The 23,892-nt window shown below is 43.8% G+C and overlaps 1 protein-coding gene across 2 annotated transcripts in view; it reads left to right on the forward strand.

Moving 5' to 3' along the window:
* Positions 1–20,594, forward strand: part of LOC124554002 — a 49,162-nt gene extending 28,568 nt beyond the window's left edge. The window contains exon 3 of one of the 2 annotated variants that reach the window (XM_047128021.1): positions 18,874–20,593. In XM_047128021.1, the coding sequence (XP_046983977.1) occupies positions 18,874–19,155 (282 nt within the window). In that variant the 3' untranslated portion in view covers positions 19,156–20,593. Of the gene's footprint in view, positions 1–18,873 lie in introns of both variants that reach the window. The other variant, XM_047128022.1, reaches the window with a different exon arrangement.
* Positions 20,595–23,892: the final 3,298 nt, after the last annotated feature.

Here is a 23,892-nt window from a genome sequence, read left to right on the forward strand (position 1 = left end):
AACAGAAAGAAGTCACATGGAGCGAGATAGGATGAGTAGGGTGGATGTTGTGACACGTGGACCTCTCGCTTATGCAAAAATGACCTCATAGGTATCAGGTTCTTGGGCACCATTTTTAAACAAACTTTCCCATGTGAAAATGTTAGTATTAAATCTGCCGAATATTTGTCGATTCGTGACAGTGTTAGAAACAGCACTAACAATCAACTGATGATCTTTTCAGATTAAATCTCAAGTTTTTTTAATGTCTTGGCATTGAGGGTCACCGGAGGTGTGACCCGTCTTCACTCTTTTCGTGTCCTCCTTTGAACTGCTAAAACCGTTTGAAAACTTGAGTGTGTGAAAGAAATTCACCACTGTTCCCTTGTTTCAATAAAGAATAGGACTCTTTGGCAGTCTTTGCAAGTTTCACTAAAAATTTCACATTAATCTGTTGCTCTTTCAGAACACTAGACATATTTTTGACAAGCTGCAGGTATACGGTCTGACGAGAGCGAAGGCCTCAGTCGGACCGAGGAGGTCGGCAGGTGATAACGTTGCAGGAATGGAGAGGAGACCTTGCACGTCTTGGCAGTGTAGCGTCAGACCTGGAGGCCAGTGCTGCTTGTCTGCTAAAAGTACGGCCTGGTTATTTTTTAACCAAACCTCATATTGGCATAACACTACCTAACAGATGGGTCTTTGCATTTGTTAGCACTGCTAGAGCCACATTTCCAATGCTTTGTCTCAGGGACACAGTGACATAACTGGTACTCAGTTGAAGAAACAGTCTGGACTGGCTTCGCTGTCGGACTATTTCGAATGCTGCATCAGATCGGTGAGCTTTTTGAAAAGGTGTGGAGTATCGCAAACTGGGCGGGTGGTGACACTTGTGGTGTACAAAATGTTGTTGTTGTTGTTGTTGTTGTTGTTGTGGTTGTTGTGGTCTTCAGTCCTGAGACTTGGTTTGGTGCAGCTCTCCATGCTACTATATCCTGTGCAAGCCTCTTCATCTTAGAATAACTACTGCAACCTACATCCTTCTGAACCTGCTTAGTGTATTTATCTCTTGGTCTCTCTCTACGATTTTTACCCCCCACACTTTCTCCAGTACTAAATTGGTGATCCCTTGATGCCTCAGAGCATGTCCTACAAACCAGTTCCGTCTTCTAGTCAAGTTATGCCACAAATTCCTCTTCTCTCCAATTCTATTCAGTACATCCTCATTAGTTACATGTTTTACCCCTCAAATCTTCAGCATTCTTCTGTAACACCACATTTCAAAAGCTTCTATTCTCTTCTTGTCCAAATTATTTACTGTCAATATTTCACTTCCATACATGGCTACACTCCATACAGATATTTTCAGAAAAGACTTCCTGACAATTAAATTTATACTCTTTTTCAGAAACACTTTCCTTGGCATAGCCAGTCTACATTTTATACGCTCTCTACTTCATCCATCCTCGGTTATTTTTCTGCCCAAAAAGCAAGACACATCTACTACTTTAAGTGTCTCATTTCCTAACCTAATTCCCTCAGCATCACCCGATTTAATTCAACTACATTCCATTAATTCGTTTTGCTTTTGTTGATGTTCATCTTATATCCTCCCTTGAAGACACTATCCATTCCCTTCAACTGCTCTTCCAAGTCCTTTGCTGTCTCTGACAGAATTACAATGTCATTGGCGAACCTCAAAGTTTTTATATCTTCTCCATGGACTTTAATTCTTACTCCGAATTTTTCTTTTGTTTCCTTTACTGCTTGCTCAATATACAGATTGAATAACATCGGGGAAGACTACAACCCTGTCTCACTCCCTTCCCAACCACTGCTTCCCTTTCGTGCCCCTCGACTCTTATAACTGCCATCTGGTTTCTGTACAAATTGTAAATAGCCTTTCGCTCCCTGTATTTGACCTCTGACACCTTCAGAATTTGAAAGAGAGTATTCCAGTTAACGTTGTCAAAACCCCCCAGGAGGTCCACAACTCTTTTGTGGATACGTGCGTGGCGAGCACGGGGCCCCGAGCCATTGCAGCCTTCTTTCTCTCCCGGGCTGCATTTCCTTTCCCTTCCCCTCCATGCTCCTTTCCCCTCGCCCTCTCCTCTCCCTCTATTGGTGTCCTTGCTAATGTTGGCCCCCGCTATCCTCCTGGTTCTGTTGGTTTTACACTCCGGCTTTGTTGCGTAATCATCTCCTCCTTTTGGCATTCCTTGGTCCCCCTCTGGGGTTTGACCTCCATTCCAAAATTTCTCTTCCGTAGTGTGAGCCATTTGGGGAAGAGCACCTTACCTAGTGTCTCCGACGTGCGCCCTCCTAGTACATTCCACCTTTTCTTTTACGTCGTTGTCTGATGCTAGGGTGCATAGCCAGCACGGTAGCCAGCCCGTGTGGTGGGGTCGCTATGTACCCTTTTGGTTGAGCCCCCTGAACACACAGGGATCACACTTCTGATACCTGAGCTGTGACCTCCTCATGCATGCCTTGGAGTGGTTGCTCGTCATCCTGGAGCATCGGAACTCCCGGCAATGGCCGCCGTGCCAGACGGCCCTTGCTGTGGCTGGGTGGCTCCCGTGAGGAGAGCCCCTGATCGGAGTGGGTGGTATCAGGGCGGACGCTATGCAGATGAAACGCATACGGGTCCAAAACTCTGGCCGTTCTTCTGCGGCCGTCTCTCTGCGTGGTACTGATTCCTCAAGTGCTGCTTCTCTTGCTCCTTCGGCCTTCCCTTCCATGGCTACCCCCTGGGAAGAGGGTCAGGCCCGTCGTCTAGGGGCAAAACCTTTCCCCCGTTATCTAGTTTGCACCAGGACTGATGGAGATACTTTCACCAGTGTCAAACCTTTATTCTTTGTGGAACACATTGAAGACAAGTTCGGCGAAGTGGACTCCCTGAGCGAGATGTGGTCGGGTTCGTTGCTGATAAAAACTGCTTCAGCTGCCCAATCTGCGGCCCTTCGTGCTTGTACCCATCTTGGCACAATTCCTGTGTCCATTACCCCTCACCAGTCTTTAAATATGGTACAAGGTGTGATTTTTCACAGGGACCTCATCCTTCAAACTGATGAGGAACTTCGGGACAATCTCGGACGGCGGGGTGTTCATTTTGTTCGGCGTGTTCAGAAGGGTCCTAAAGATAATCGTATTGATACTGGTGCCTTTATCCTGGCCTTTGAAGGGGATACCCTTCCTGAGAAAGTTAAGATTATGGTCTATCGCTGTGATGTGAAGCCATACATCCCCCCTCCTATGAGGTGTTTTAAGTGCTTGCGTTTTGGCCACATGTCTTCTCGCTGTTCCCAGGACCCTCTCTGTGGTGACTGTGGATGTCCACTCCATGAGGGGAGTCCCTGTGTTCCCCCTCCTGTATGTGTAAATTGTCATGGTAGTCATTCTCCACGTTCACCAGATTGCCCAGTATATAAGAAAGAAAAAAAGATACAGGAGTATAAGTCCCTTGATCGTTTAAGCTACACAGAGGCCCGTAAGAAATATGCACGATTGCACCCTGTGTCCATGACATCTAGTTACGCCTTGGTTACATCTTCATCCCTTCCTCCCCCTTCCTTACCCCCATCCCGGACCCCTCTCCTCCCCCCCCTCCCCTGCGGCTCCCACATCTTCTCCTCTGGGCGCTGCTCCCCCTCCCCAGCCGGAGAAGTGTCCCACTCCTTCGGCGCCTGCCGGTCAAGGGCGCCTCTCCCGGGATGCCCCTTCCCGGCTCCTTCCAGGTCAAAGGTCTGCTGCCGCGCGGCGACCGCGAGAGCCGCGGTCTATCGGCCCCCAGGTCGCCCGGTCTCTTTCTGTTCCTGATCTTGCTGCAGCTGGCTCCTTTATGCCACACAGCCCTCCTCGATCTCAGCCTGAAAAGAAGAAGAAACATAAGTCCCGGGACAAAGAGCCTCTGGTGTCACCGGAGGTCCCTTCCCCGACTTCACAACCGGATCCTGACCTGTCATCCATGGATGTCGCCCCCTCCTTGTCGGTGACGGGTGGGGACCCGGCGGTATGACTGGATTTAGCGTGTTCAGCCCTCATTTAAACCATCGTTCTGTGGTTCTCCAATGGAATTGTAATGGTTACTATCGTCATCTTCCGGAATTGAAATCCCTTCTTTCGTCCTACTCTGCAGCTTGTGTGGTTCTCCAGGAATCTCATTTTACTGATGCTCACTCACCGACCCTCCGTGGGTTCCGTGTTTTCTGTCGAATTCGGGTCGGACCCTTGCGGGCTTCTGGTGGCGTTTGTACGGTGGTCCGTACAGACATTGCTAGCACGTGGATTCCTCTCCAAACTACATTGGAAGCAGTTGCTGTTAGGGTCCACTTAGACTCTGCAGTCACAGTTTGCAATCTTTATCTCCCTCCTGACAGGACTCTTACACCTGCTGCCTTAACCACCCTTCTTCAGCAACTTCCTTCTCCCTTCCTCCTCTTTGGGGATTTTAATGCTCATCATCCTTTGTGGGGCAGTGCTTTTCCATCTAGACGAGGTCTTCTTATAGACCAATTTATTGCAGACCACTACCTGTGCCTTCTTAATGATGGCTCCCCTACTCATTTCAGTGCTGGTCATGGTACCTTTTCTGCCATTGATCTTTCTCTTTCTTCTCCCTCTCTCCTCCCTTCATTACACTGGTCGCCACACGACGACCTTTGTGATAGTGACCATTTCCCGTTGATTATCACGCTCCCTTACCGCTCCCCGATGGACAGGTTACCTCGTTGGTCTTTCCACCGAGCCGATTGGCCTCTATACACTGCACAGGTCGAGTTTTCTCCCTCTTTGTCGGGTTGTATTGATGACGTCCTACGTGACGTGTCTGACGCGATTGTTCGCGCCGCTAGCCTTGCTGTCCCGCGCTCATCTGGACCATTTCGTCGCCGGCAAGTCCCGTGGTGGAGTACGGCCATTGCCATTGCCATCCGTGATCGCCGTCGAGCTTTGCAACACTTCAAGAGGCACCCATCCGTAGCAAGCCTTACTACCTTTAAGCGCCTTCGCGCTAAAGCCCGTTATTTAATCAAACAGAGCAAGCGGATATGTTGGGAACGATTCGTTTCTTCCCTTGGTTCCACTGTCCCTCTGTCACGGGTATGGGCTACACTTCGCTCTCTCCAAGGTTGCCATCGGCAGTCTGCCCTCCCAGGCCTTCACCTCCCAGATGGCATTTGTACGGACCCATTAGTTCTCGCAGAACATCTTGCGACCCATTTTGCAGTGGCATCAGCGTCAGCCTCCTATCCAGCTGCTTTCCTTCATCAAAAACTGCAGGCTGAAGCTCTCACCTTATGTTTCACCACTTGTGAGTCAGAATCTTACAACGAACCTTTTACTGAATGGGAATTTCTTTCTGCTCTGTCTTCTTCTCATGATATGGCCCCTGGCCCAGATTCCATTCATAACCAACTGCTTCAACATCTCAGTGCTCCACAACGGCAACATCTTCTTCGGGTGTTTAACCGTATCTGGCTCCAGGGTGACTTCCCTTCTCAGTGGAGGGATAGCATTGTGGTTCCTGTCCTTAAGCCTGGCAAGAACCCCCTATCTGTTGACAGCTATCGGCCAATTAGTTTGACCAATGTTGTTTGTAAGTTACTTGAACGGATGGCAGCCCGTCGGCTCACTTGGGTCCTCGAATCTCGGGATCTATTGTCCCCTTACCAGTGTGGCTTTCGAGAGGGACGATCTCCAATCGATCATTTACTTCGCTTGGAATCCGCAGTTCGGCAGGCTTTTTCCCAGCGCTGCCATTTGGTTGCAGTGTTTTTTGACCTTCGCAAGGCCTATGACACGGCCTGGCGCCATCACATCTTACTAACCCTTCATCAGTGGGGTCTTCGGGGCCCACTCCCGATTTTTATCCGCCAGTTCCTGATCCATCGGTCATTCAGAGTTCGAGTTGGTACTGCTTTTAGTTCTCCACGGACCCAGGAGACGGGCATCCCACAGGGTTCTGTCTTGAGTGTCCTTCTTTTCCTCATTGCTATCGATGGACTTGTGGCCTCTGTCGGTCCCTTGGTCGCCCCTGCCCTGTATGTGGATGATTTCTGCATTTGGGTTAGTTCCTCCTCGATGCCATCTGCAGAACGGCAGCTCCAGGTGGCTATACGGCGTGCCTCTGCATGGACCCTCTCACACGGGTTTCAATTCTCTCCTTTAAAATCGCGGGTGGTCCACTTCTGTCGCCGTACTACAGTCCACCCTGATCCAGAGCTCTATCTCGCTGCACAAAGATTGCCTGTGGTTCCACAGTTTCGTTTCCTGGGTCTTCTTTTCGACAACAAGCTCACTTGGCTGCCCCATATCAGACTCCTGAAGGTAGGATGTTTGCGTAAACTCAATGTCCTTCGCTTCCTTGCCCACTCCTCTTGGGGTGCGGACCGTTCCCTCCTCCTCCTCCGTCTTTATCGTGCTCTAGTTCTGTCACGTTTGGACTATGGTTGTCAAGTTTATGGTTCAGCTGCTCCTTCCACGCTGCACGTGCTGGATCCAGTCTACCATCGTGGTATCCGTTTGGCCACCGGTGCCTTCCCTACTAGCCCTGTTGATAGTCTCCTGGTTGAAGCTGGGATCCCCCCCCTTTCTGTTCGGCGGTCCCAGCTTCGGGTGTCTTATGCCCTCACTATCCGTTCTTCTCCCACTCATCCTTCCTATTCTATCCTGTTCCCAGATCATGGACGTCGCCCACCCGACTCCCGCCCTCGGGCGGGTTTACCGGTTGGGCTGCGCCTTGCGTCTCTTTACCGTGATTTTCAGCTTCCTTCTTTGTCCTGTCTTCCTCGCTCCCTCCCCTCCACCCCTCCTTGGTTAGTTCCTCGGCCTCGAATTCGGATGGACCTCCGCCGCGGTCCGGTAGATTCCATCCCCCCGGTGGTATTCCGTTCCTTTTATGGGAGTTTCGGGATGCTGTTGTTTTTTACACAGATGGCTCTAAATCTGCTGATCATGTTGGGTATGCCTTCACGTCCTTTGTTGGAACGGAAAATCATCTGCTGCCACCTACATGTGGGGTGTTTACTGCAGAATTGATGGCAATTTCCCAGGCCCTTACCTTTATTAAACAATCCCAACACAACCGCGTTTTGTTATGTACGGACTCGATGAGTGGCCTTCTTGCTATTGACCGGTGTTTTTTGCGCCATCCCTTGGTCTCTGCCATCCATGACCATCTCGCTGATCTTCACCGTGCTGCTTGTTCCATTGACTTCCTATGGGTCCCGGGCCATGTGGGTATCCCGGGTAATGAGCTCGCTGATCGTTTGGCTGGGGGAGCAGTTACTTACCCCCCCGTTTTCTGTAACCCCTCCCGCAGCGGATTTACGGCTTCACATCAAATCCCACTTCGCACAGTCATGGGCCAATTCTTGGGAGGCTACTCCCCTGTCTAATAAACTTCGTGCAATTAAGGTGACACCAGGCCCGTGGCGTTCTTCCTTTCGCCTCTCCCGCAAGGACTCGACTACACTGTGTCGTCTCCGCATTGGCCATACCAGGCTGACCCGTGGTTTTCTTTTGCGTGATGAGCCACCCCCACTTTGTGGTTGTGGAGCCTTCCAGTCAGTAGCCCTTATTTTGGTTGACTGCTTCCTTTTGGATCTGCGTGCTAAGTACAGATTCCCCCACACTTTATCTTTGATGTTGGCTGACGATTCCCGGATGGTCTCTCTGGTTCTCGGTTTCCTCCGGGAAAGTGGTTTTTATTTTCAGTTTTAAGGTTTTTAATCTCTCTCTGGTGTTGGGGCAGGGCGGTGAGTGTTTGGGTGTCTCCCACTGTAGGCAGTGTTCAGAGATTCCAGATTCACCTCCCTGACCGGAATCCTCTTTTCTTCCCCTTTTACTCTGTTTTTACCCCTTCTTTTTAAGGCTTGGTTAGTCTTTCTATTCCCATACGTACTTTCTGCATTATAGCAGTTGTACCTTTTAAGTCACAGGTGGTCTTGTCTATGCTGCTTCAACATAGTGTTGGGTTTGTTCTCTTGTCGACTTCCCTCATTTGTTTTTACTAATGACAACGTGACTGCCTTTTTACGTTTTTCCCTTTTTCCGTTTTATTGTTCTGACTCTTCTGAGATGTCCCATTAGCAGAATGAAGTCTATTTGAAACAAGGGACTGATGACCTTGCTGTTTGGTCCCTTTAACCTCAAACAACCAACCAACATTGTCAAAAGCTTTCTCTAAGTCTACAAATACTAGAAATGTAGGTTTGCCTTTCCTTAATCTTTCTTCTAAGATAAGTCGTAAGGTTAGTATTGCCTCACGTGTTCCAATATTTCTACGGAATACAAACTGATCTTCCCCGAGATCGGCTTCTACTAGTTTTTCCATTCGTCTGTAAAGAATTCGCGTTAGTATTTTGCAGCCGTGACTTATTAAACTGTTAATTCGGTAATTTTCACATCTGTCAACACCTTCTTCCTTTGTGATTGGAATTATTATATTCTTCTTGAAGTCTGGGGGTTTCGCCTGTCTCATACACCTTGCTCACCAGATGGTAGAGTTTTGTCAGGACTGGCTCTCCCAAGGCCGTCAGTAGTTCTAATGGAATGTTGTCTACTCCTGGGGCCTTTTCGACTCAGGTCTTTCAGTGCTCTGTCAAACTCTTCACGCAGTATCGTATGTCCCATTTCATCTTCATCTACATCCTCTTCCATTTCAATAATATTGTCCTCAAGTACATCGCCCTTGTATAGGCCTTCTATATACTCCTTCCACCTTTCTGCTTTCCCTTCTTTGCTTAAGACTGGTTTTCCATTTGAGCTCTTGATATTCATATGGGTGGTTCTCTTTTCTCCAAAGGTCTCTTTAATTTTCCTGTAGGCAGCATCTATCTTACCCCTACTGATATATGCCTCTACATCCTTACATTTGTCCTCTAGCCATTTCTGCTCAGCCATTTTGAACTTCCGGACGTTCTCATTTTTGAGACATCTGTATTCCTTTTCACCTCTTTCATTTACTGCATTTTTATATTTTCTACTTTCATCAATTAAATTCAATATTTCTTCTGTTACCCAAGAATTTCTACTAGCCCTCATCTTTCTATCTACTTGATCCTCTGCTGCCTTCACTACTTCATCCCTCAGAGCTACCCATTCTTCTTCTACTGTATTTCTTTCCCCCATTCCTGTCAATTGTTCACTTATGCTCTCCCTGAAACTCTGTACAACCTCTGGTTCTTTCAGTTTATCCAGGTCCCATCTCCTTAAATTCCCACCTTTTTGCAGTTTCTTCAGTTTTAATCTATAGTTCATAACCAATAGATTGAGGTCAGTGTCCACATCTGCTCCTGGAAATGTCTTACAATTTAAAACCGGTTCCTAAATCTCTGTCTTACCATTATATAATCTCCTTCCAGTGTCTCCAGGCCTCTTCCACATATACAGGCTTCTTTCATGATTCGTAAACCAAGTGTCAACTATGATTAAGTTATGCTCTGTGCAAAATTGTACCAGGTGGCTTCCTCTTTCATTCCTTACCCCCAGTCTATATACACCTTCTCCTTTTCCTTCTCTTCCTTTCCCTACTATTGAATTCCAGTCCCCCATGACTATTAAATTTTCATATACCTTAACTAACTGAATAATTTCTTTTATTGCATCATACATTTGTTCAATCTCTTCATCATCGGTGGTGCTAGTTGGCGCACAAACTTGAACTACTGTGGTAGATGTGAGCTTCACATTTATCTTGACTGCAATTGTTGGTTCACTATGCTGTTCATAATAGCTTATCTGTGTTCCTATTTCTTTATTCATTACTAAACCTACTCTTGCATTGCCCATATTTCCCACTATATCTAACTTTAACCTATCCACTTCTCTTTTTAAATTTTCTAATTTAACTGTCCGATTAAGGGATTTGACATTCCACGCTCCAACGCCAATTTTGTTTCTCCTGGTAAGGATGTCCTCGTGAGTAGTCCTTGCCAGTAAATCCGAATGGGGGACTATTTTATGTCCAAAATATTTGACCCAAGAGGACACCACAATTATGTAACCGTGCAAGCTGCATGCCCTTGGGAAAAATTACTGCTGTAGTTTCCCCTTGCTTTCAGCCGTTAGCAGTACCAGGACAGAAAGACTGTTTTGGTTGATGTTACAAGCCCAGATCAGTCAATCATCCAGACTGTTGCCCCAGCAACTACTGAAGAGGCTGCTGTCCCTCTTCAGGAACCACACGTTTCTCTGGCCTCTCAACAGATACCCCTCCATTACGGTTCCACCCACAGTGCGGCTATCTATAATGCTGAGGCAGGCAAGCCTCCCCACGATTGGCAAGGTTCATAAGCGGGGGGGGGGGGGGGGGGGGGGGGGGGTCATTAATGACAGTTTAGTGCAGCAAGTGGAGAATAAATTGAGAGAAAACAGACGCTTTACAATTTCCTCCTTGCGGGATGACTTCCCTAACGTTACTCGTAGTGTTTTGTATGGCATTGTGTCCGAGCACTTGAATTACCGAAAATTGTGCGCTTGTTGGGTACCAAAAATGTTGACGGATGTGCACAAAATCAAACATTAGACAGTTCATTGACTTTCCTTGAGCGGTACCACGACGCCGGTGATGATTTCTTAAGCCAAATTGCTACAAGTGATGAAACACGGGTGGCCTACGTCACACCAAAATCGAAGCAACAGTCCGTGGAATGGCGGCATTCAGATTCACCCAGAAAAGTGAATTTTAAGCAAACAATTTCTGCCCAGAAAATCATGTGCACAGTTTTTTGGGACAGAAAAGGAGTATTGTTTGTGGAATTTCTGCCTCGTAATGAGACAATCAATGAAGCGGCTTACTGTAAGACATTGCACAATCTGCACCGTTCAATTCAGAACAAGACGTGGCAAGTTGAGCAAGGGCATCGTTTTGCTGCAAGACAATGCCCGTCTGCATGTGGCAAATCAGACCAAAGATCTCATCTCATCACATCTTTTCGATGTGAAACTCCAGATCATCCTCTGTACAGCCCCGATCTTGTGCCAAGTGACTACCATCTACTACTGCACTTGAAGAAACATCAGGGTGGTCAGCGTCTTGAAGACGATGGCAAAGTCAAAACAGTGGTGATGCAGTGGTTAACAAGTCAGGCAACAGACTTCTGTGAGGAGGGTATTCAAAAACTGGTACAACGTTAAGTGCCTCAATATTCACGGAGATTATGTAGACAAGTAGATTAAGGAACAGGCTTTTGTGTAAAAATAAAATTATTGAGATATCTTAGCACATTTTTTTTAACTTCAAAATGGTACTTACTTAAAAAACACTCCTCGTATATATTGTACTTTGTTTAACTTACATTCTCAAATTTGCATGGCATATGCACAAATAACAATAAGCCTTACAGCATGGGGTGTATACACCCTAGGACAACCAGGAAATCTGTGAAAAACACAGGAATTTTTTCATTCAGGGAAAAACCTAGGAATTTTTTTAGAATTCTGGAATTTTTTTTAATGTAACTTGTAATTGATACTCTAACAAGATATATCACTTCAGCCCACTACTGCATAATAATACTGCAGCAATAAAACATAAATGAAAGTATAACACCAAAATAAAACTTTAGTTGGAAAGAAAATGTGCCATTTACAACAACAATGCTTGTGAGTAATATGAATCTGCTGCATTTGATTTAAGCTGTGCTCTTAGGATCCTGCCTAATGACACCCTCACAAAAAAAGAAAAGAAAAAAAAAGAAAAATTGATGACCAATATTATATGTGGAAGCTTAGCTTTTCTTGTAGCTGTACTGTACATATATCAATTTAAACCTTTAACTTTTCCTATTTGTGTGTTCTGGCTACTATTTAACAGTGATGTTGCTATTGGCTGACTACATCACATACTCTATGCTCTGAATATCTGCTGTCATTGGCTGGCAAGACCATGTGACTCGAGCTACGATTGGCTGAAAAAAGCATATTGTCGTCATGATGTCAGTGCGTCAGAAGCTATTGTGCTGTATTTGGTGGAATTGGTATTCAGACTTTCACGATATGAAAGTATGCATTGTACATATTGCTGTGTAACAGAGGTCTTGTTCTTTTTTGCTGGATTATTTCGTAAATTGCTGGGAAGTTCCATAGTGGTGTATAAAACCTTTACACGGTGTAAGTAAGTTAAGAACGCTGTCGAATACCCAGAAGGAAGGGTGTGCCACAATTTTATTATCTACAGGTGTCTTTCTTGTAAACTTCGGTCTGAGACTGGTTTGATGCAGCTCTTTACATTATTTTATCCCGTGGAAGCCTCTCCATCGCTGTATAACTACTGCAACCTACATCCTTTTGAATCTGCTTGTTGTATTCATCTCCATCTCTTGATCTCTTGGTCCGACTCTCCCCCCCCCCCCCCCCCCTCCACACACACACACACACACACACACACACACACACACACTCTTTCCTCCAATACCAGGCTGGTGATCCCTTCATGTCTCAGAATGTGTTGTAACAATTGATCCCTTCTTTTAGTCAAGTTGTGCCACAAATTTATTTTCTCCCCAATTGTACTTGATACCTCCTCATTGGTTACGTGATCTACCCATCTAATCCTCAGCATTCTTCTGTAGCACCAAATTTGAAAAGCTTCTATTCTCTTTTTGTCTGAGCTGTTTATCATCCAATTTTCACTTCCATACAAGGCTATACTCCAGAAAATTGTGAGAGTGTGCAGGTGCGCATGCACTCGCACGTGTCTTTTCTGTCGGACATGTCCAACAGAACAGACACACACACTGTTGTTTAATACAGCAGCTGTAAATGTCAAATTTCGAAGGAGATGCAGACTCCAGCTGTGATCAGGCATCAAAATAATTTGATGGTGAAAGTTGAAAATTTGTGCCAAACAGGGCTTTGAACCTGAATCTTCCGCTTAACATGAGTGGTTGCCTTAACTGACTCAGCCGTATGGACACATTTTCTGTCCTAACCGAGTTCTCAGCTTGTCGCACACTAGTAGTGTCCACTGAGCATTCGCCAACTTGCTTGCAGTGAGTCCTATATTCTCATGAGAGGCTCAAGCATCAGCACTCAAGTAATCGAGGCAGTCGTGCCTAGAGATATACTATATACATGTCCGACTAAATAGACAACACTCATATATGTGACGTCTGCAGGTATTTCACTTGTCTGGTACATCTTGCACCCTAGGTGGAATGATTTTGTCGTGGCTAGTTCTCTCGAGGGTGTCAGCAATTCTGTGGGGATGTTTCCTACTCCAAGGCCTTGCTTTGCTTTAGATCTTTTGCTACTGTTAAATACTTCTCGCAGTATAATGTGTCCCATCTCATCTCTGTCTTTGGCAGTTTCATTTTCTATAATACTGCCTTATAGTTTGTTTCCCTATAGCCCACCTATATACTCTTTCCGCATTCCAAATTTCCTTTCCTTGGTTAAAGTGGTTTTCTACCTGAGCTCTTGATATTCATACAACTACTTTTCTTTTCTCTAAATGCCTCTGTAATTTTCCTATTGGCAGTATCTGTCTTTCCCCTAATTGTATTTGCTTCTATATCCATACATTCTCTTTTAGACTTTCCTGTTCAGCCATTTTGCACTTCCTGCCTATCTCATTTGTTAAATATTTGTAATACCTCTGGTCTGCTTCATTTTCTGCATTTTTATATTTTCTCGCTTCATCAGTAGAATTCAACTTCTGTGATATCCAAAGGTTTTTACTGTGTCACTTCTTTTCACCTATGTGATCTTTTGTTGTGTTCACTATTTTGTCTTAAAAGCAATCACTTTGTCTCCCACTGTATTTCTTTCCCCTATTTTTCAGTCAATCATTGCCTAATGCCACCTCTGAAACTCACAGCAGCATCTATTTTTACAATTTATCCAGCTCCCATCTTCTCAATTTCCTATCTTTTTGCAGTGTCTTCAGTAATCTACAGCTCATAACCAATAAACTGTGATCAGTCTGTATCTGCCCCAGATTAAAATCCGGTTCCAAAATCTCTGTGGTATCATTATGTAATCAGTCTGAAACCTTCCAGTGTCTCCAGGACTCTTCCACATGTACAAACTTCTTTCATGATTTGTAAACTCAGTCCACATTCACTTCCTATTTTTTCCTTTCCTTCCTCTTCCTGCTACTGAATTCCATCCCCCTGTCATAGTTAAATTTTCCTCTTCCTTAACTATCTGAATAATGTCTTTTGTTTCATCATGTTTTTTAATCTCACCATCATCTGTGAAGGTAATTGGCATATCAAGTTTCTCTTCTGTGGTAGTGTTGACTTAGTGTCTATCTTGACTGTGACAACGCATTGACTATGCTGCTCTTAGTAGCTTATCTGCATTCCTATTTTCTTATTCATCATTAGACCTACTCCTGCACTTTCTCTATTTGATTTTGTATTTATAAACCTGTACTCACCTGGCCAGAAGTACCATTGCTAATTCTACCTAATTCCCACTATACCTAACTTCAAACTATCCAATGCTTGTTCTCACTGTATCCATTTCCCTTTTCATTTTTTTTTTTTTCACCTGCTTGCTCGAGTAAGGGAATTAACATTCCAAACCCTGACACGTAGGTTTCATGACGATGACATCTTCCTGAGTAGTCCCTGCCCAGAGATCCGAATAGATGACTATTTACTTCTGAAATATTTTACTCAAATGGATACCATCATTGTTTAACCTTACAGTAAAGCTGCATGCTCTCAGTAAAAATAATGGCAGTAGTTTCTGCTTTCAGCCGTCCACAGTAAGTAAAAATAATGGCTGCAGTTTCCCCTAGCTTTCAGCCGTTCACAGTAACAACAGAGTAAGGCCATTTTGGTTTATGTTACAAGTCCATATCAATCACTCATCCAGACTGTTGCCCTATGCAACTGCTTCGGGAACCACACATTTGTCTGGCCTCTCAACAGATACCCCACCACTGTGGCTGCACATAAGGTGTAGCTATCTGCATCGTTGAGGCACACAAGCCGTTCCACCATGGTGTGGTCCATGATTCATGGGGGTGGGGGAAAGAACAATATAAAACAATGAAAAAGAGGTTGTGGATCTAAGAACAGCTTGTCATATGTTAGTTTACTGACTGAAATCAAAACCACGGTCCGAAAGATTTCGTGAACTCCTTTCGAGGTGAGTCCTCCATCGTAGGACATGTTATTAATGTTGATATGAAAAAATAGTGAAGCAAAATATGTTAATGAGAGAGGAAATCACAGTTGACGAGAGCTTAGGACTAACAGAGAGATTCCTTGTTATTTGAGTGGTTGTAGTTTAGAGCAGTAATATCGGCAGACATATTTAACAAAATTGTTACGGAAACCTCTGAAGCAGTTGTATCTGCCCTGCAAGGATATATTCAGTCATTTAACTTAATTTTTTTTGTTTTTGTTTTGTGAGAATTTATTGACACTGACGTGGATTTTGCAGACATCTTACTAGTCATTGCATTTATAATGTGGTTAGAAAGAGCCTGAAAAGTTTGTAACGGTGTTGCAGGGTGTGTTGTGCTGAGAAACAATTGTTCAGAAAAAAATTAGATACGGTGCACTGTTCCTGAATTAACTAGCATTGAAGTTAGCCAATCAGGTCGTTACGTGCACAAATTCAAGTGAGTAGCCAGAGATGGTATCACCAAACATGTTCTTTGTTTGGTTTCCCGAGACCAAACAAGAGAGCGATACAAAAATTGGACATAGGATGGTACTAAGGATCAAACCCAAGCCAAAGACGGACCAGTCTCGTGCGCTATCATATATGCTATGAGAGCAACAGACGCTCATTGTATCTGGAGGGCTGTATGAATTTGCACACACAACAGCCTGATTGGCTAACTTCAATGGTAATAAACTCAGAAACGGCACAGTGTATCATATTTCTTTCTTAATAGTTACTTCTCTGCACAATGTACCCTAAACACCCTGACAAGCTTGTCAGACTGTTTCTAACACCTTGTATGTGACGTGTAATTTGACAAGCAAATATTATGGTTTCAAATTAATAAAGAAGCAATATCATGGTGAATCCTCTGTAGACTGTCCTGAAGTGGCAAATTCAATGAGTACCCATGCAGTGGCCAATTAAAACTGTTTTGTGTTCAAAGACTACTTTAAAAACAATCTGTGGTACAATATGTTCAAATATGGACTGGAAACATAAACAGTGTACACCAATGCTATATGGCTGTTTCATGAAGCTCTGTCACTATCTGTATGGCGAATATTGTCAAAACATCAATACTTGACCTCACATGCCAATTACATATTGATAATACTATGATTATTTTTGGGGCCAACATACTGCATGTCAATATGTCTGGTATTGACTGAACACAGCGTGTGCCAGTTCCATTAGGACTGTAGCTTGAAAACGAAAAGCCATGGATTATGTACACAAAATCACTTTGTTTATTCAAAATAATCTCCCCTGAATCAGCACACAGCTCTGAAATTGTTTTAAATGTTTTGAAATAGTCACTGTAGTCCTTGTTTGAAATTGCACGTAGTACTGTGGTAAGGTGACCCTGAATGTCCTTAATTCTGTCCTAATTGTTTCCTTTTCATTGCCAACTTCAGATTTTGGAAACAAACAGAAGTCAGCTGGGGCCAAATCCAGTGGATACATTGGGAGATCCAGGACTGTGATCTGTTTGCTGGCCAAAAACTCTTGTACAGCCCCCACTTCGTGGGATGGGTCATTGGTGTGGAAGAGAGAGCTTACAAAGTGTAAGAGGGTCGTATTGCAAAAAATACATCATCTCATCACCAGTTGCAATCTATTTCATAAAATCTGTATCACTTTGGGGTGCCTGCAACAGATCTTTGCAGTGTCAGATTGTGCTACATTTTTCATCACCTGAAAGTGAGTGTGGCACAGACTGTCCTCTTGCCAAATCCTTGGTCAAAATGGCGCACGATAGTTTTCGGTATTTCTGACAGTTCCTCTGTGAGTAGTGCAGAAAAGATCTATCAGATGCAGTAGTTTCAGAAATTTTTTGCACATTTTTGACCACACCACTTTGATGCTCGTGGTGCAACTTTGTCATCCCTGCCATCAGAAAATTGAGTAAATCGCTGAAAAATGCTGGAATGATTTAAACGATCACTACCGTACACACTTTTTGTTTCACTGGCTGGTGTGCCCAACTTGATGTTGCTTTGCTGCTTCAGCACCATTTTCCGATGAGTGTCACACGTGTACCGCTACGTGCACAGCCAGGATGCGTGTTGCTCTGCTTTGACCTACAACACGGCTGTTGTCGAAACTTCGACGATTGTAATGCCGCAACCTGCCACAAAATAGCATTGCAGTTTGGAATTTCACACGAGCAGTCCCCAAAGAATTGGGACACACAGTATGCCAATGTATGTCCTCATATGGTCAAATATATTGATGATTTGGCAATATTATGGAATGTGTGAAGACCCTTTTAGTATAGTGTACAGATTAAGTTTTTACAATTTAATGATGTACTGGGTGTTTCAAAATGAATATTATGGTTTTAAGGCTTTGCAGCATTTATTACATTCAGTTTACAATCACAAGTAATACATCAAATGAAAAGATAAATCAGACAGTTCTGTTTGCATCCTTGTGCACATGTGCATCCACCGTTTCCTACGATTTGTTAGAAAGCACTAGTAGCAAAGGGGATGACGAGCAAATGGAAAGCTTTTTATGTTTTACTTGTTTGCAAGCACCAAATCTGTTGTTACAATACAGTGTGCATTCTGTTTTAAGTTCCACTGTAATCCTCTAAGTGACAGGTGATGTCATCAATTTGCATATGGAGAGTATGGGATAATCGAGAGTCACTGAAGAACATGTTGAACAGGTGAGGGTCTTCCACGTGTAGCCCGAGATCACTTTGGAAGTTAATTATGGACTAGCAGTTCCAGTGACACCTGTGTGGAGAGTTTTAAGGAGACACTTAAAACTGTGTCCTTATCGTTTGCAGTTATAGGCTCTAAAGCTTACAGACTATGCTTTATGTGCCAACTTAGCAAAGAAAAAAGAAAGAGGGAGGGGGGTGTCTGCATGGCAATGAAGATTTTCTGGATCATGAAATGTACAGTGATGAACTGACATTTCGTCTCGGTGGAAATGTGATCACACACAGTGTGAGCATCTGAGAGCCAACAAATCCCCCACAAGATGGTACAGCTGCAACGAGATTCTCCAAAACTGAATATTTTTTTTTTTTTTTGCAGTATCCCAGCAGGAAGTTCATGGGCCTTTCTTTGTCGTTGAAGCAACTGGAACTGGAGTTTCTTACCTTTATGCTCTAGAACTGTTGCTCTCTTCTTAATTGGAAGAAGCTGAACTACACCACTTTAGTTAGAAGCAAGGTGGTGTGCCATCTCACCGGCACAACTCAGTACGTGATCGATTAAATGACATTGTACACTCCAGGATTTGCGGCAAGGGGCTGGATGACAGAGCTCATTTCCACGACCTCCCCATTCGCCCGAGCTGACATCGTGTGATTTTTACCTTCGGGAGTTCACAGAGGATCAAGTGCGTGTGCCTCCGCTACCATCCCGTTGACTTGTCTTAAGAAATACGATTAAAGCAGTTGTTGCAACGATTACTTCAGACGCACCAATTGAGGTTTGGGAAGAGTTCGCATGTTGACTCTGTGTGCGGTGTGGCGAGTGGTGCAGACATTGAACATGTGTAAGAAATATTGTTTGAGTGGCTCTTTCATTTGACATATTATTTATGATTGTAAATCGAATGCAATAAATGCTACAAAGCCTTAAGAACGCAGTTTTCATTTTGCACATTCGGTATTTGTCGACTCGTTCCACATCCTCGGAGGTTCCCCCCCTCGGTGGGACCTACGGGGTTCTGTGAACGAACGGTATGTGTGCGTGTGTAGGAATGAACGTGCACTGAGACATAACTTGCACCTGCCCTCAGACCGTGGAGGACTTCATCCTTCTGGTAGGGACGTTCGTCGCATTCGTGGCGTTCATCCTGTGGTGCTGCTTCCCGGTGGTGCCGAAGGAGGGCAACGGAGGAGGGAGCTCCGGAGCGGACGGCGGCGGCAGCAAGCCGCCGCGGCAGTACGACCCGCGGGCGGGCATCCACGTGCACGGTCACGGGCACGGCGGCTGGTGGGGAGGGCGGCGCGGGCGCAGTGCCGGCGGGCACGCCCTCTCCCCGGTGTTCCGGCGCTACGAGCCGCTGCCACTGTCATAATGGGCACTCCCGCCTGACGGGACCTTGTGAGGCGAGTGTCATATTACTTGCGACAGAGTTGTGACTAGGTCGAGCCGTTTGTAACTCGTTGCAAAATCGTACACTGGAAATGATGTCGAGTGTCTCGGAGCGGCTCAGTTTACCGTGTCGGGTGCGATTTGGCACTGGACACCTGATGAAGTGACTTTCCCCCCATTACTGGCACCAGCGGTTTTTGTGAAGTGAGCACTAGTGCTACTGTTATTGGGGAGAACAAGTTAGTATTTATTGTCTGTATTATGCTGCATTTATTAACGTTTACCGATTTCGCAGTACTTGATGTTTTGTCCTCGGGCACATGTTGCAAAAGTTGATATAGTATGCACTAGCAAAATATATTATTGTTTAATAGTCGCTTGTTATAGCGTTTGCCTCCAAATTAACTGCTGCCACCAGCTTATGTGCATTTTTCGGAGATACATCAGTTTTTTGTACTGTACTTACGAGGAATACTTTCGGTAGCACGGCCGGGACAACTGTTCTGTTTTCACGTCCAGTAGCTGGAAGAAAACCGTATTTGCTTCTTCCAGGAGCTGCGGGCGACATGTCAAAATGTGTCAGTGATGCAGACTAGGCACACTTTTCTGCTTAGCCAGACACTGGAAAGTATGCCTTTTATCAATATTATGTGGGTAACACCTTTGTGTAGTGCAATTCATGACTGTAACTTACCAATTAGGAATATTTTTGTTAGCAATACACCCTCTTAGGATGCAGTAATTTATTATTTATTTTTTAAATTTTTATTTTATTTTTTCTCGTGTTCTAGAGATACAATTTTATTTTCTAGGATTACAGATAGATCTTTTTTAAATGTTATAGCTGCTCATTGTACTTGCTAATATTATTGCAAAAATGTAAGAAATTGTAATCTGCAGCTTTTTATTGGTGTGTACCTTTTGCAACTACTATTGGTTCCCAATAGTATTAAGATATAACTAGTCACATGTGACCCTGGTCACTTACAGAAGACTTGCATCCTTTGTAGCAGACTGTTGAAGGAATTGTCAAAATATTTAGCATGCCTTCAGGGATGTGAAATGATACCCTCTTTCTTTTCTTGTATACAAGTTTCTTCTGTGTAGTACTGAGCTACACATTGCCACCTGCGGGAGCAGGTTGTAGACTGAAGATTTTTTGTATGTGGTGCTCCGTGTCTGTGATATATTCCTAGAATTAGCATATTTACCCAACTGTAAGATAACCCTTAGTATAAGATGACTCCCTCCTCCACCTTTCCTTATTTTAAGAGGTCCCTTGAAAAAATTTTTATTTTTAAGAAAATTCTGACTAATCAAAATTACATACTGTTTTATTGATATAAAGTGTCTGCCTAAAAAGTTAATATTATACCTATTTGAAACTTACGCTATATATTAATGTGTAGATTTTGATAATATAAGGAGAAATAAATTAAAAAAAAGAAATGGTTCATTTTTTTAATCTTAACTTCCTTTTTTGGTTACTACCTAAGCGTGTGGTAAGTAAACACCACTCAAGGATTAGGCCCGTTCAGACTGCTGCCTGCAAGGCAGTACAAGAAGCAACCTGTGGCTGTGGCACATTTGGTCAGCATGTTGCCAATTCCTCCAGCTGTTATTGGCTGTGGATGAATACGGATGGTGCTGCTGCTTATTTGAGCAGCCCCCCATTTGGCTCCAAGAAGGCTGAGTGGACCCCGTATCAGACCTTCCTAACTCAGAAAAAATGTAAAGATGTACTGGGAAGTGAACCTAGGTCCTCCCGCACCAAGGCAGTGGCAATAACCGTTCAGCTACGGAGGCTGTCATCTTCTGTAGTATCACTGGTATCTTTGTCATTTGTAAGTCTTCTCGCATTTTTTTCATCCCGACACTACCCCATAGTATGTTATCATCTGAGCCATCCACAGTATTGGCTTTTGAATCCTCTCATAATAGATTCACTTGAGACTTCCTCAGGCAGTAAGGGTATACTGACCCAGCATGCATGTTGAGGGTTTCTTTAATTTCCCTCCTGGAATGAGGTTACAGTCTCCTCAGATATGCCACTCACTGTAAAGCTGTCGCAGGTGAGCCTCGAAAGGTCAATTCACGATGACGGCATGTAGGTGAAGGCCATACCACCAGGAGTTATTACCAGGTCAGTGTTGTTCTTTATCAGATCTGCCATTTCCTAGGTGAGGTGTGCCCTGAAAGAAACCAGTAGCTACATTTTTCTTCTGTTACACAAAGAGCATCGTATTCTGTTCCATATGACCAACTGATCCAGAATCGGGTCATTTGTCACACACTCTTTCTAGGCACCTGAAGATAAATCCTGCAGACGGGTTTTCTTTCGGTACTGGTTTCCTGCGAGGACAACTTCCTTCCATCTGCTAGTGCATATGCATTACTGTTGTTCTATAATTTCCGTTGCCAGAACTTCCAATAAGAACGCTTTTGACACCATTTACATTGACAGTAACATATCAAAATAAACAGCCACCAGTTCAGCATTTCCCATACGACTGGCAAATAGTTGTGCCGTATCCTTATATTGATTATCTCTGTTACTAAATGGCAATGGTCATTACTCCCAACTGGAGGTTGCTTATCTAATGGCTTCCAGGACCAAGAAAAAAAAATTGATTTTCAGTGGTTTGTATAATTATTGATTTAATTCAAAAATTTCAAATGCTGTGACACAGCCGATTATTCCCGCTTGCCGGGGGCAGCTGGGCAGACACGGGCAAATGACACCACCACCACCACCACCACCACCAGCGCCTGCCTGTGGGCATGAGGAATGGTGGACACTGGTACCCTTGCCCCGTGGGGCAGCATTGGAACAGCCTGCCCTAAAGGATATAATCCTAGGTTAAAGGTTTAATGTACAAAGTCAAGTATTGCAGGTAGAAGCTGTGTATATGTGTTGAGACTGTAACTTGTAGCGTTAAAATTACCCAGACTGTACTCATCTCGTACTTGAAAATGACAGCAATTAGCGACTACCGACAAACTTTACACATAATTTCAAACTTTCTCACTGATGCCCCTTTCAAAATAATGAAATGAAAAAAGTGTATCGTTTACTTCATTTTTGCTCTTCTCGCAGTAAAACTTAAACGTGACGTGTGATGTTTTAATTTATTACTTCCTTACTGTTAACTCCATTCACAACACATGTGGCAGGCAGTATCCACATATTCCACTGGATATACCTGCAAAATTGTACCATTGCACGACACACAATTCAGGAGGTATGATGACGTAAAGATAGGCTTTAAAGAATCGGGTGTGGCAGCTTACCGATATGAAGCTGATATGCAAGTTAACTTTTCTGGAACCGCTGCAGGAAGTCACTGATCCGTCATTGTTCCCCACTCTCTTCATCACCTGTGTGCACCAGCCAGTATTAGCTTCCAATCCCGCAATGATTGCAGATGGAATATTCCTCTTTATCTCTAGTGCCTTCATTTGCATAATTTCTTGAGTAATTGGTATGCCTCCACTGCATTTCTCTAGGACTTATTGAGCAATCTGGTTACGACTTGGTCGGTCATAATAATAATAACATGCTTTTGAATACATTAAAATATAACGGCGATACCTGTTTAGTGTTATTGGAAATAATATGTAGTAAATTAATGAGTAAGGTAGCCGATCCTATAAGAAGATGTAAAATTGGGTATATTAAAGTGTTTTGCTTTATATCGACGAAGCCGATGATACGGCGTCATTTTTTTTCGTTTACTCTTAGAAATAAACAAGTAAAGAAGTGCTAATTTTGCGTAGTGAAAAAATATAGGGGCGAGTTTTAAATAACTAAAGTATACAATCAGACTAACAAATGGACATTTATCGCGGAGAGTGGGCTGCAATTTATGAAAAGGAGAAAAACTGTATCATTATCATTGACTGTTGGTGTCAAGCAACGAAAACTGTTCATCAAAGGGTTTCGGTGAACGAGTTGTGAATGCGAAATAAAACTGTGAACAAAGTTATGTTAAATAAAACAGAAGAAACAAGACAGTTTGGTCGTATCTGTTATTATTCCATAAAATGTAACATTTCTTCTCGTTGTACGAAGCCTTTATAGACAATTTGCTTCGAAGGGATCTCGTTACGAGTTAAGTTTTGGGGACCTGGTCAACAGGGCTTAGTTCGTAGATCCTAACTACTGCAGCTATTCTGGAATCAGGTGCTACCGTGACCGTTGTGTGTTGTCAATGGCTTAAGGTTATCATATCTCATGCTCTAAGATCGACGCGCCTTTTCTCTTGGTATAACGGTGCCTCACGGCAACAATGACAATGCCGACGACGAAGGAAGATAAGGTAGATGGATACTGTTGCCCTTCCAACCATTATGAATCGTTCAGAATAAATCTGTGCACGACCTTAATTGCCCAAGTTCCAGATTAATGTAAGATGACTCCATCTACGTTACTAAATCGCCAACCCAGTTCATGGTGCACAGTCCCAGCTGCAGGTTACCTATCTAACAGTTTTCAGGGACAACAAACATTTGATTTTCAGTATTTCAAATAATTACTGATCAAATTTAAAACTACCATAATCTATTAAGAGGAATAATCTTAAGTTAAAAGTTTAACACATTAAGAAAATTATTACATTTAGAAACTGTTAGTGTCTTGAGGCAGTATAATTTGTGGTATGCAAATTACCTTGACTACATTCATCCAGCATTTAAGAATGAGAGTACTTAGTGACTTCCA

The sequence above is a fragment of the Schistocerca americana genome, chromosome 11 (assembly GCF_021461395.2).
Source record: "Schistocerca americana isolate TAMUIC-IGC-003095 chromosome 11, iqSchAmer2.1, whole genome shotgun sequence".
Lineage (NCBI taxonomy): Eukaryota > Metazoa > Arthropoda > Insecta > Orthoptera > Acrididae > Schistocerca > Schistocerca americana.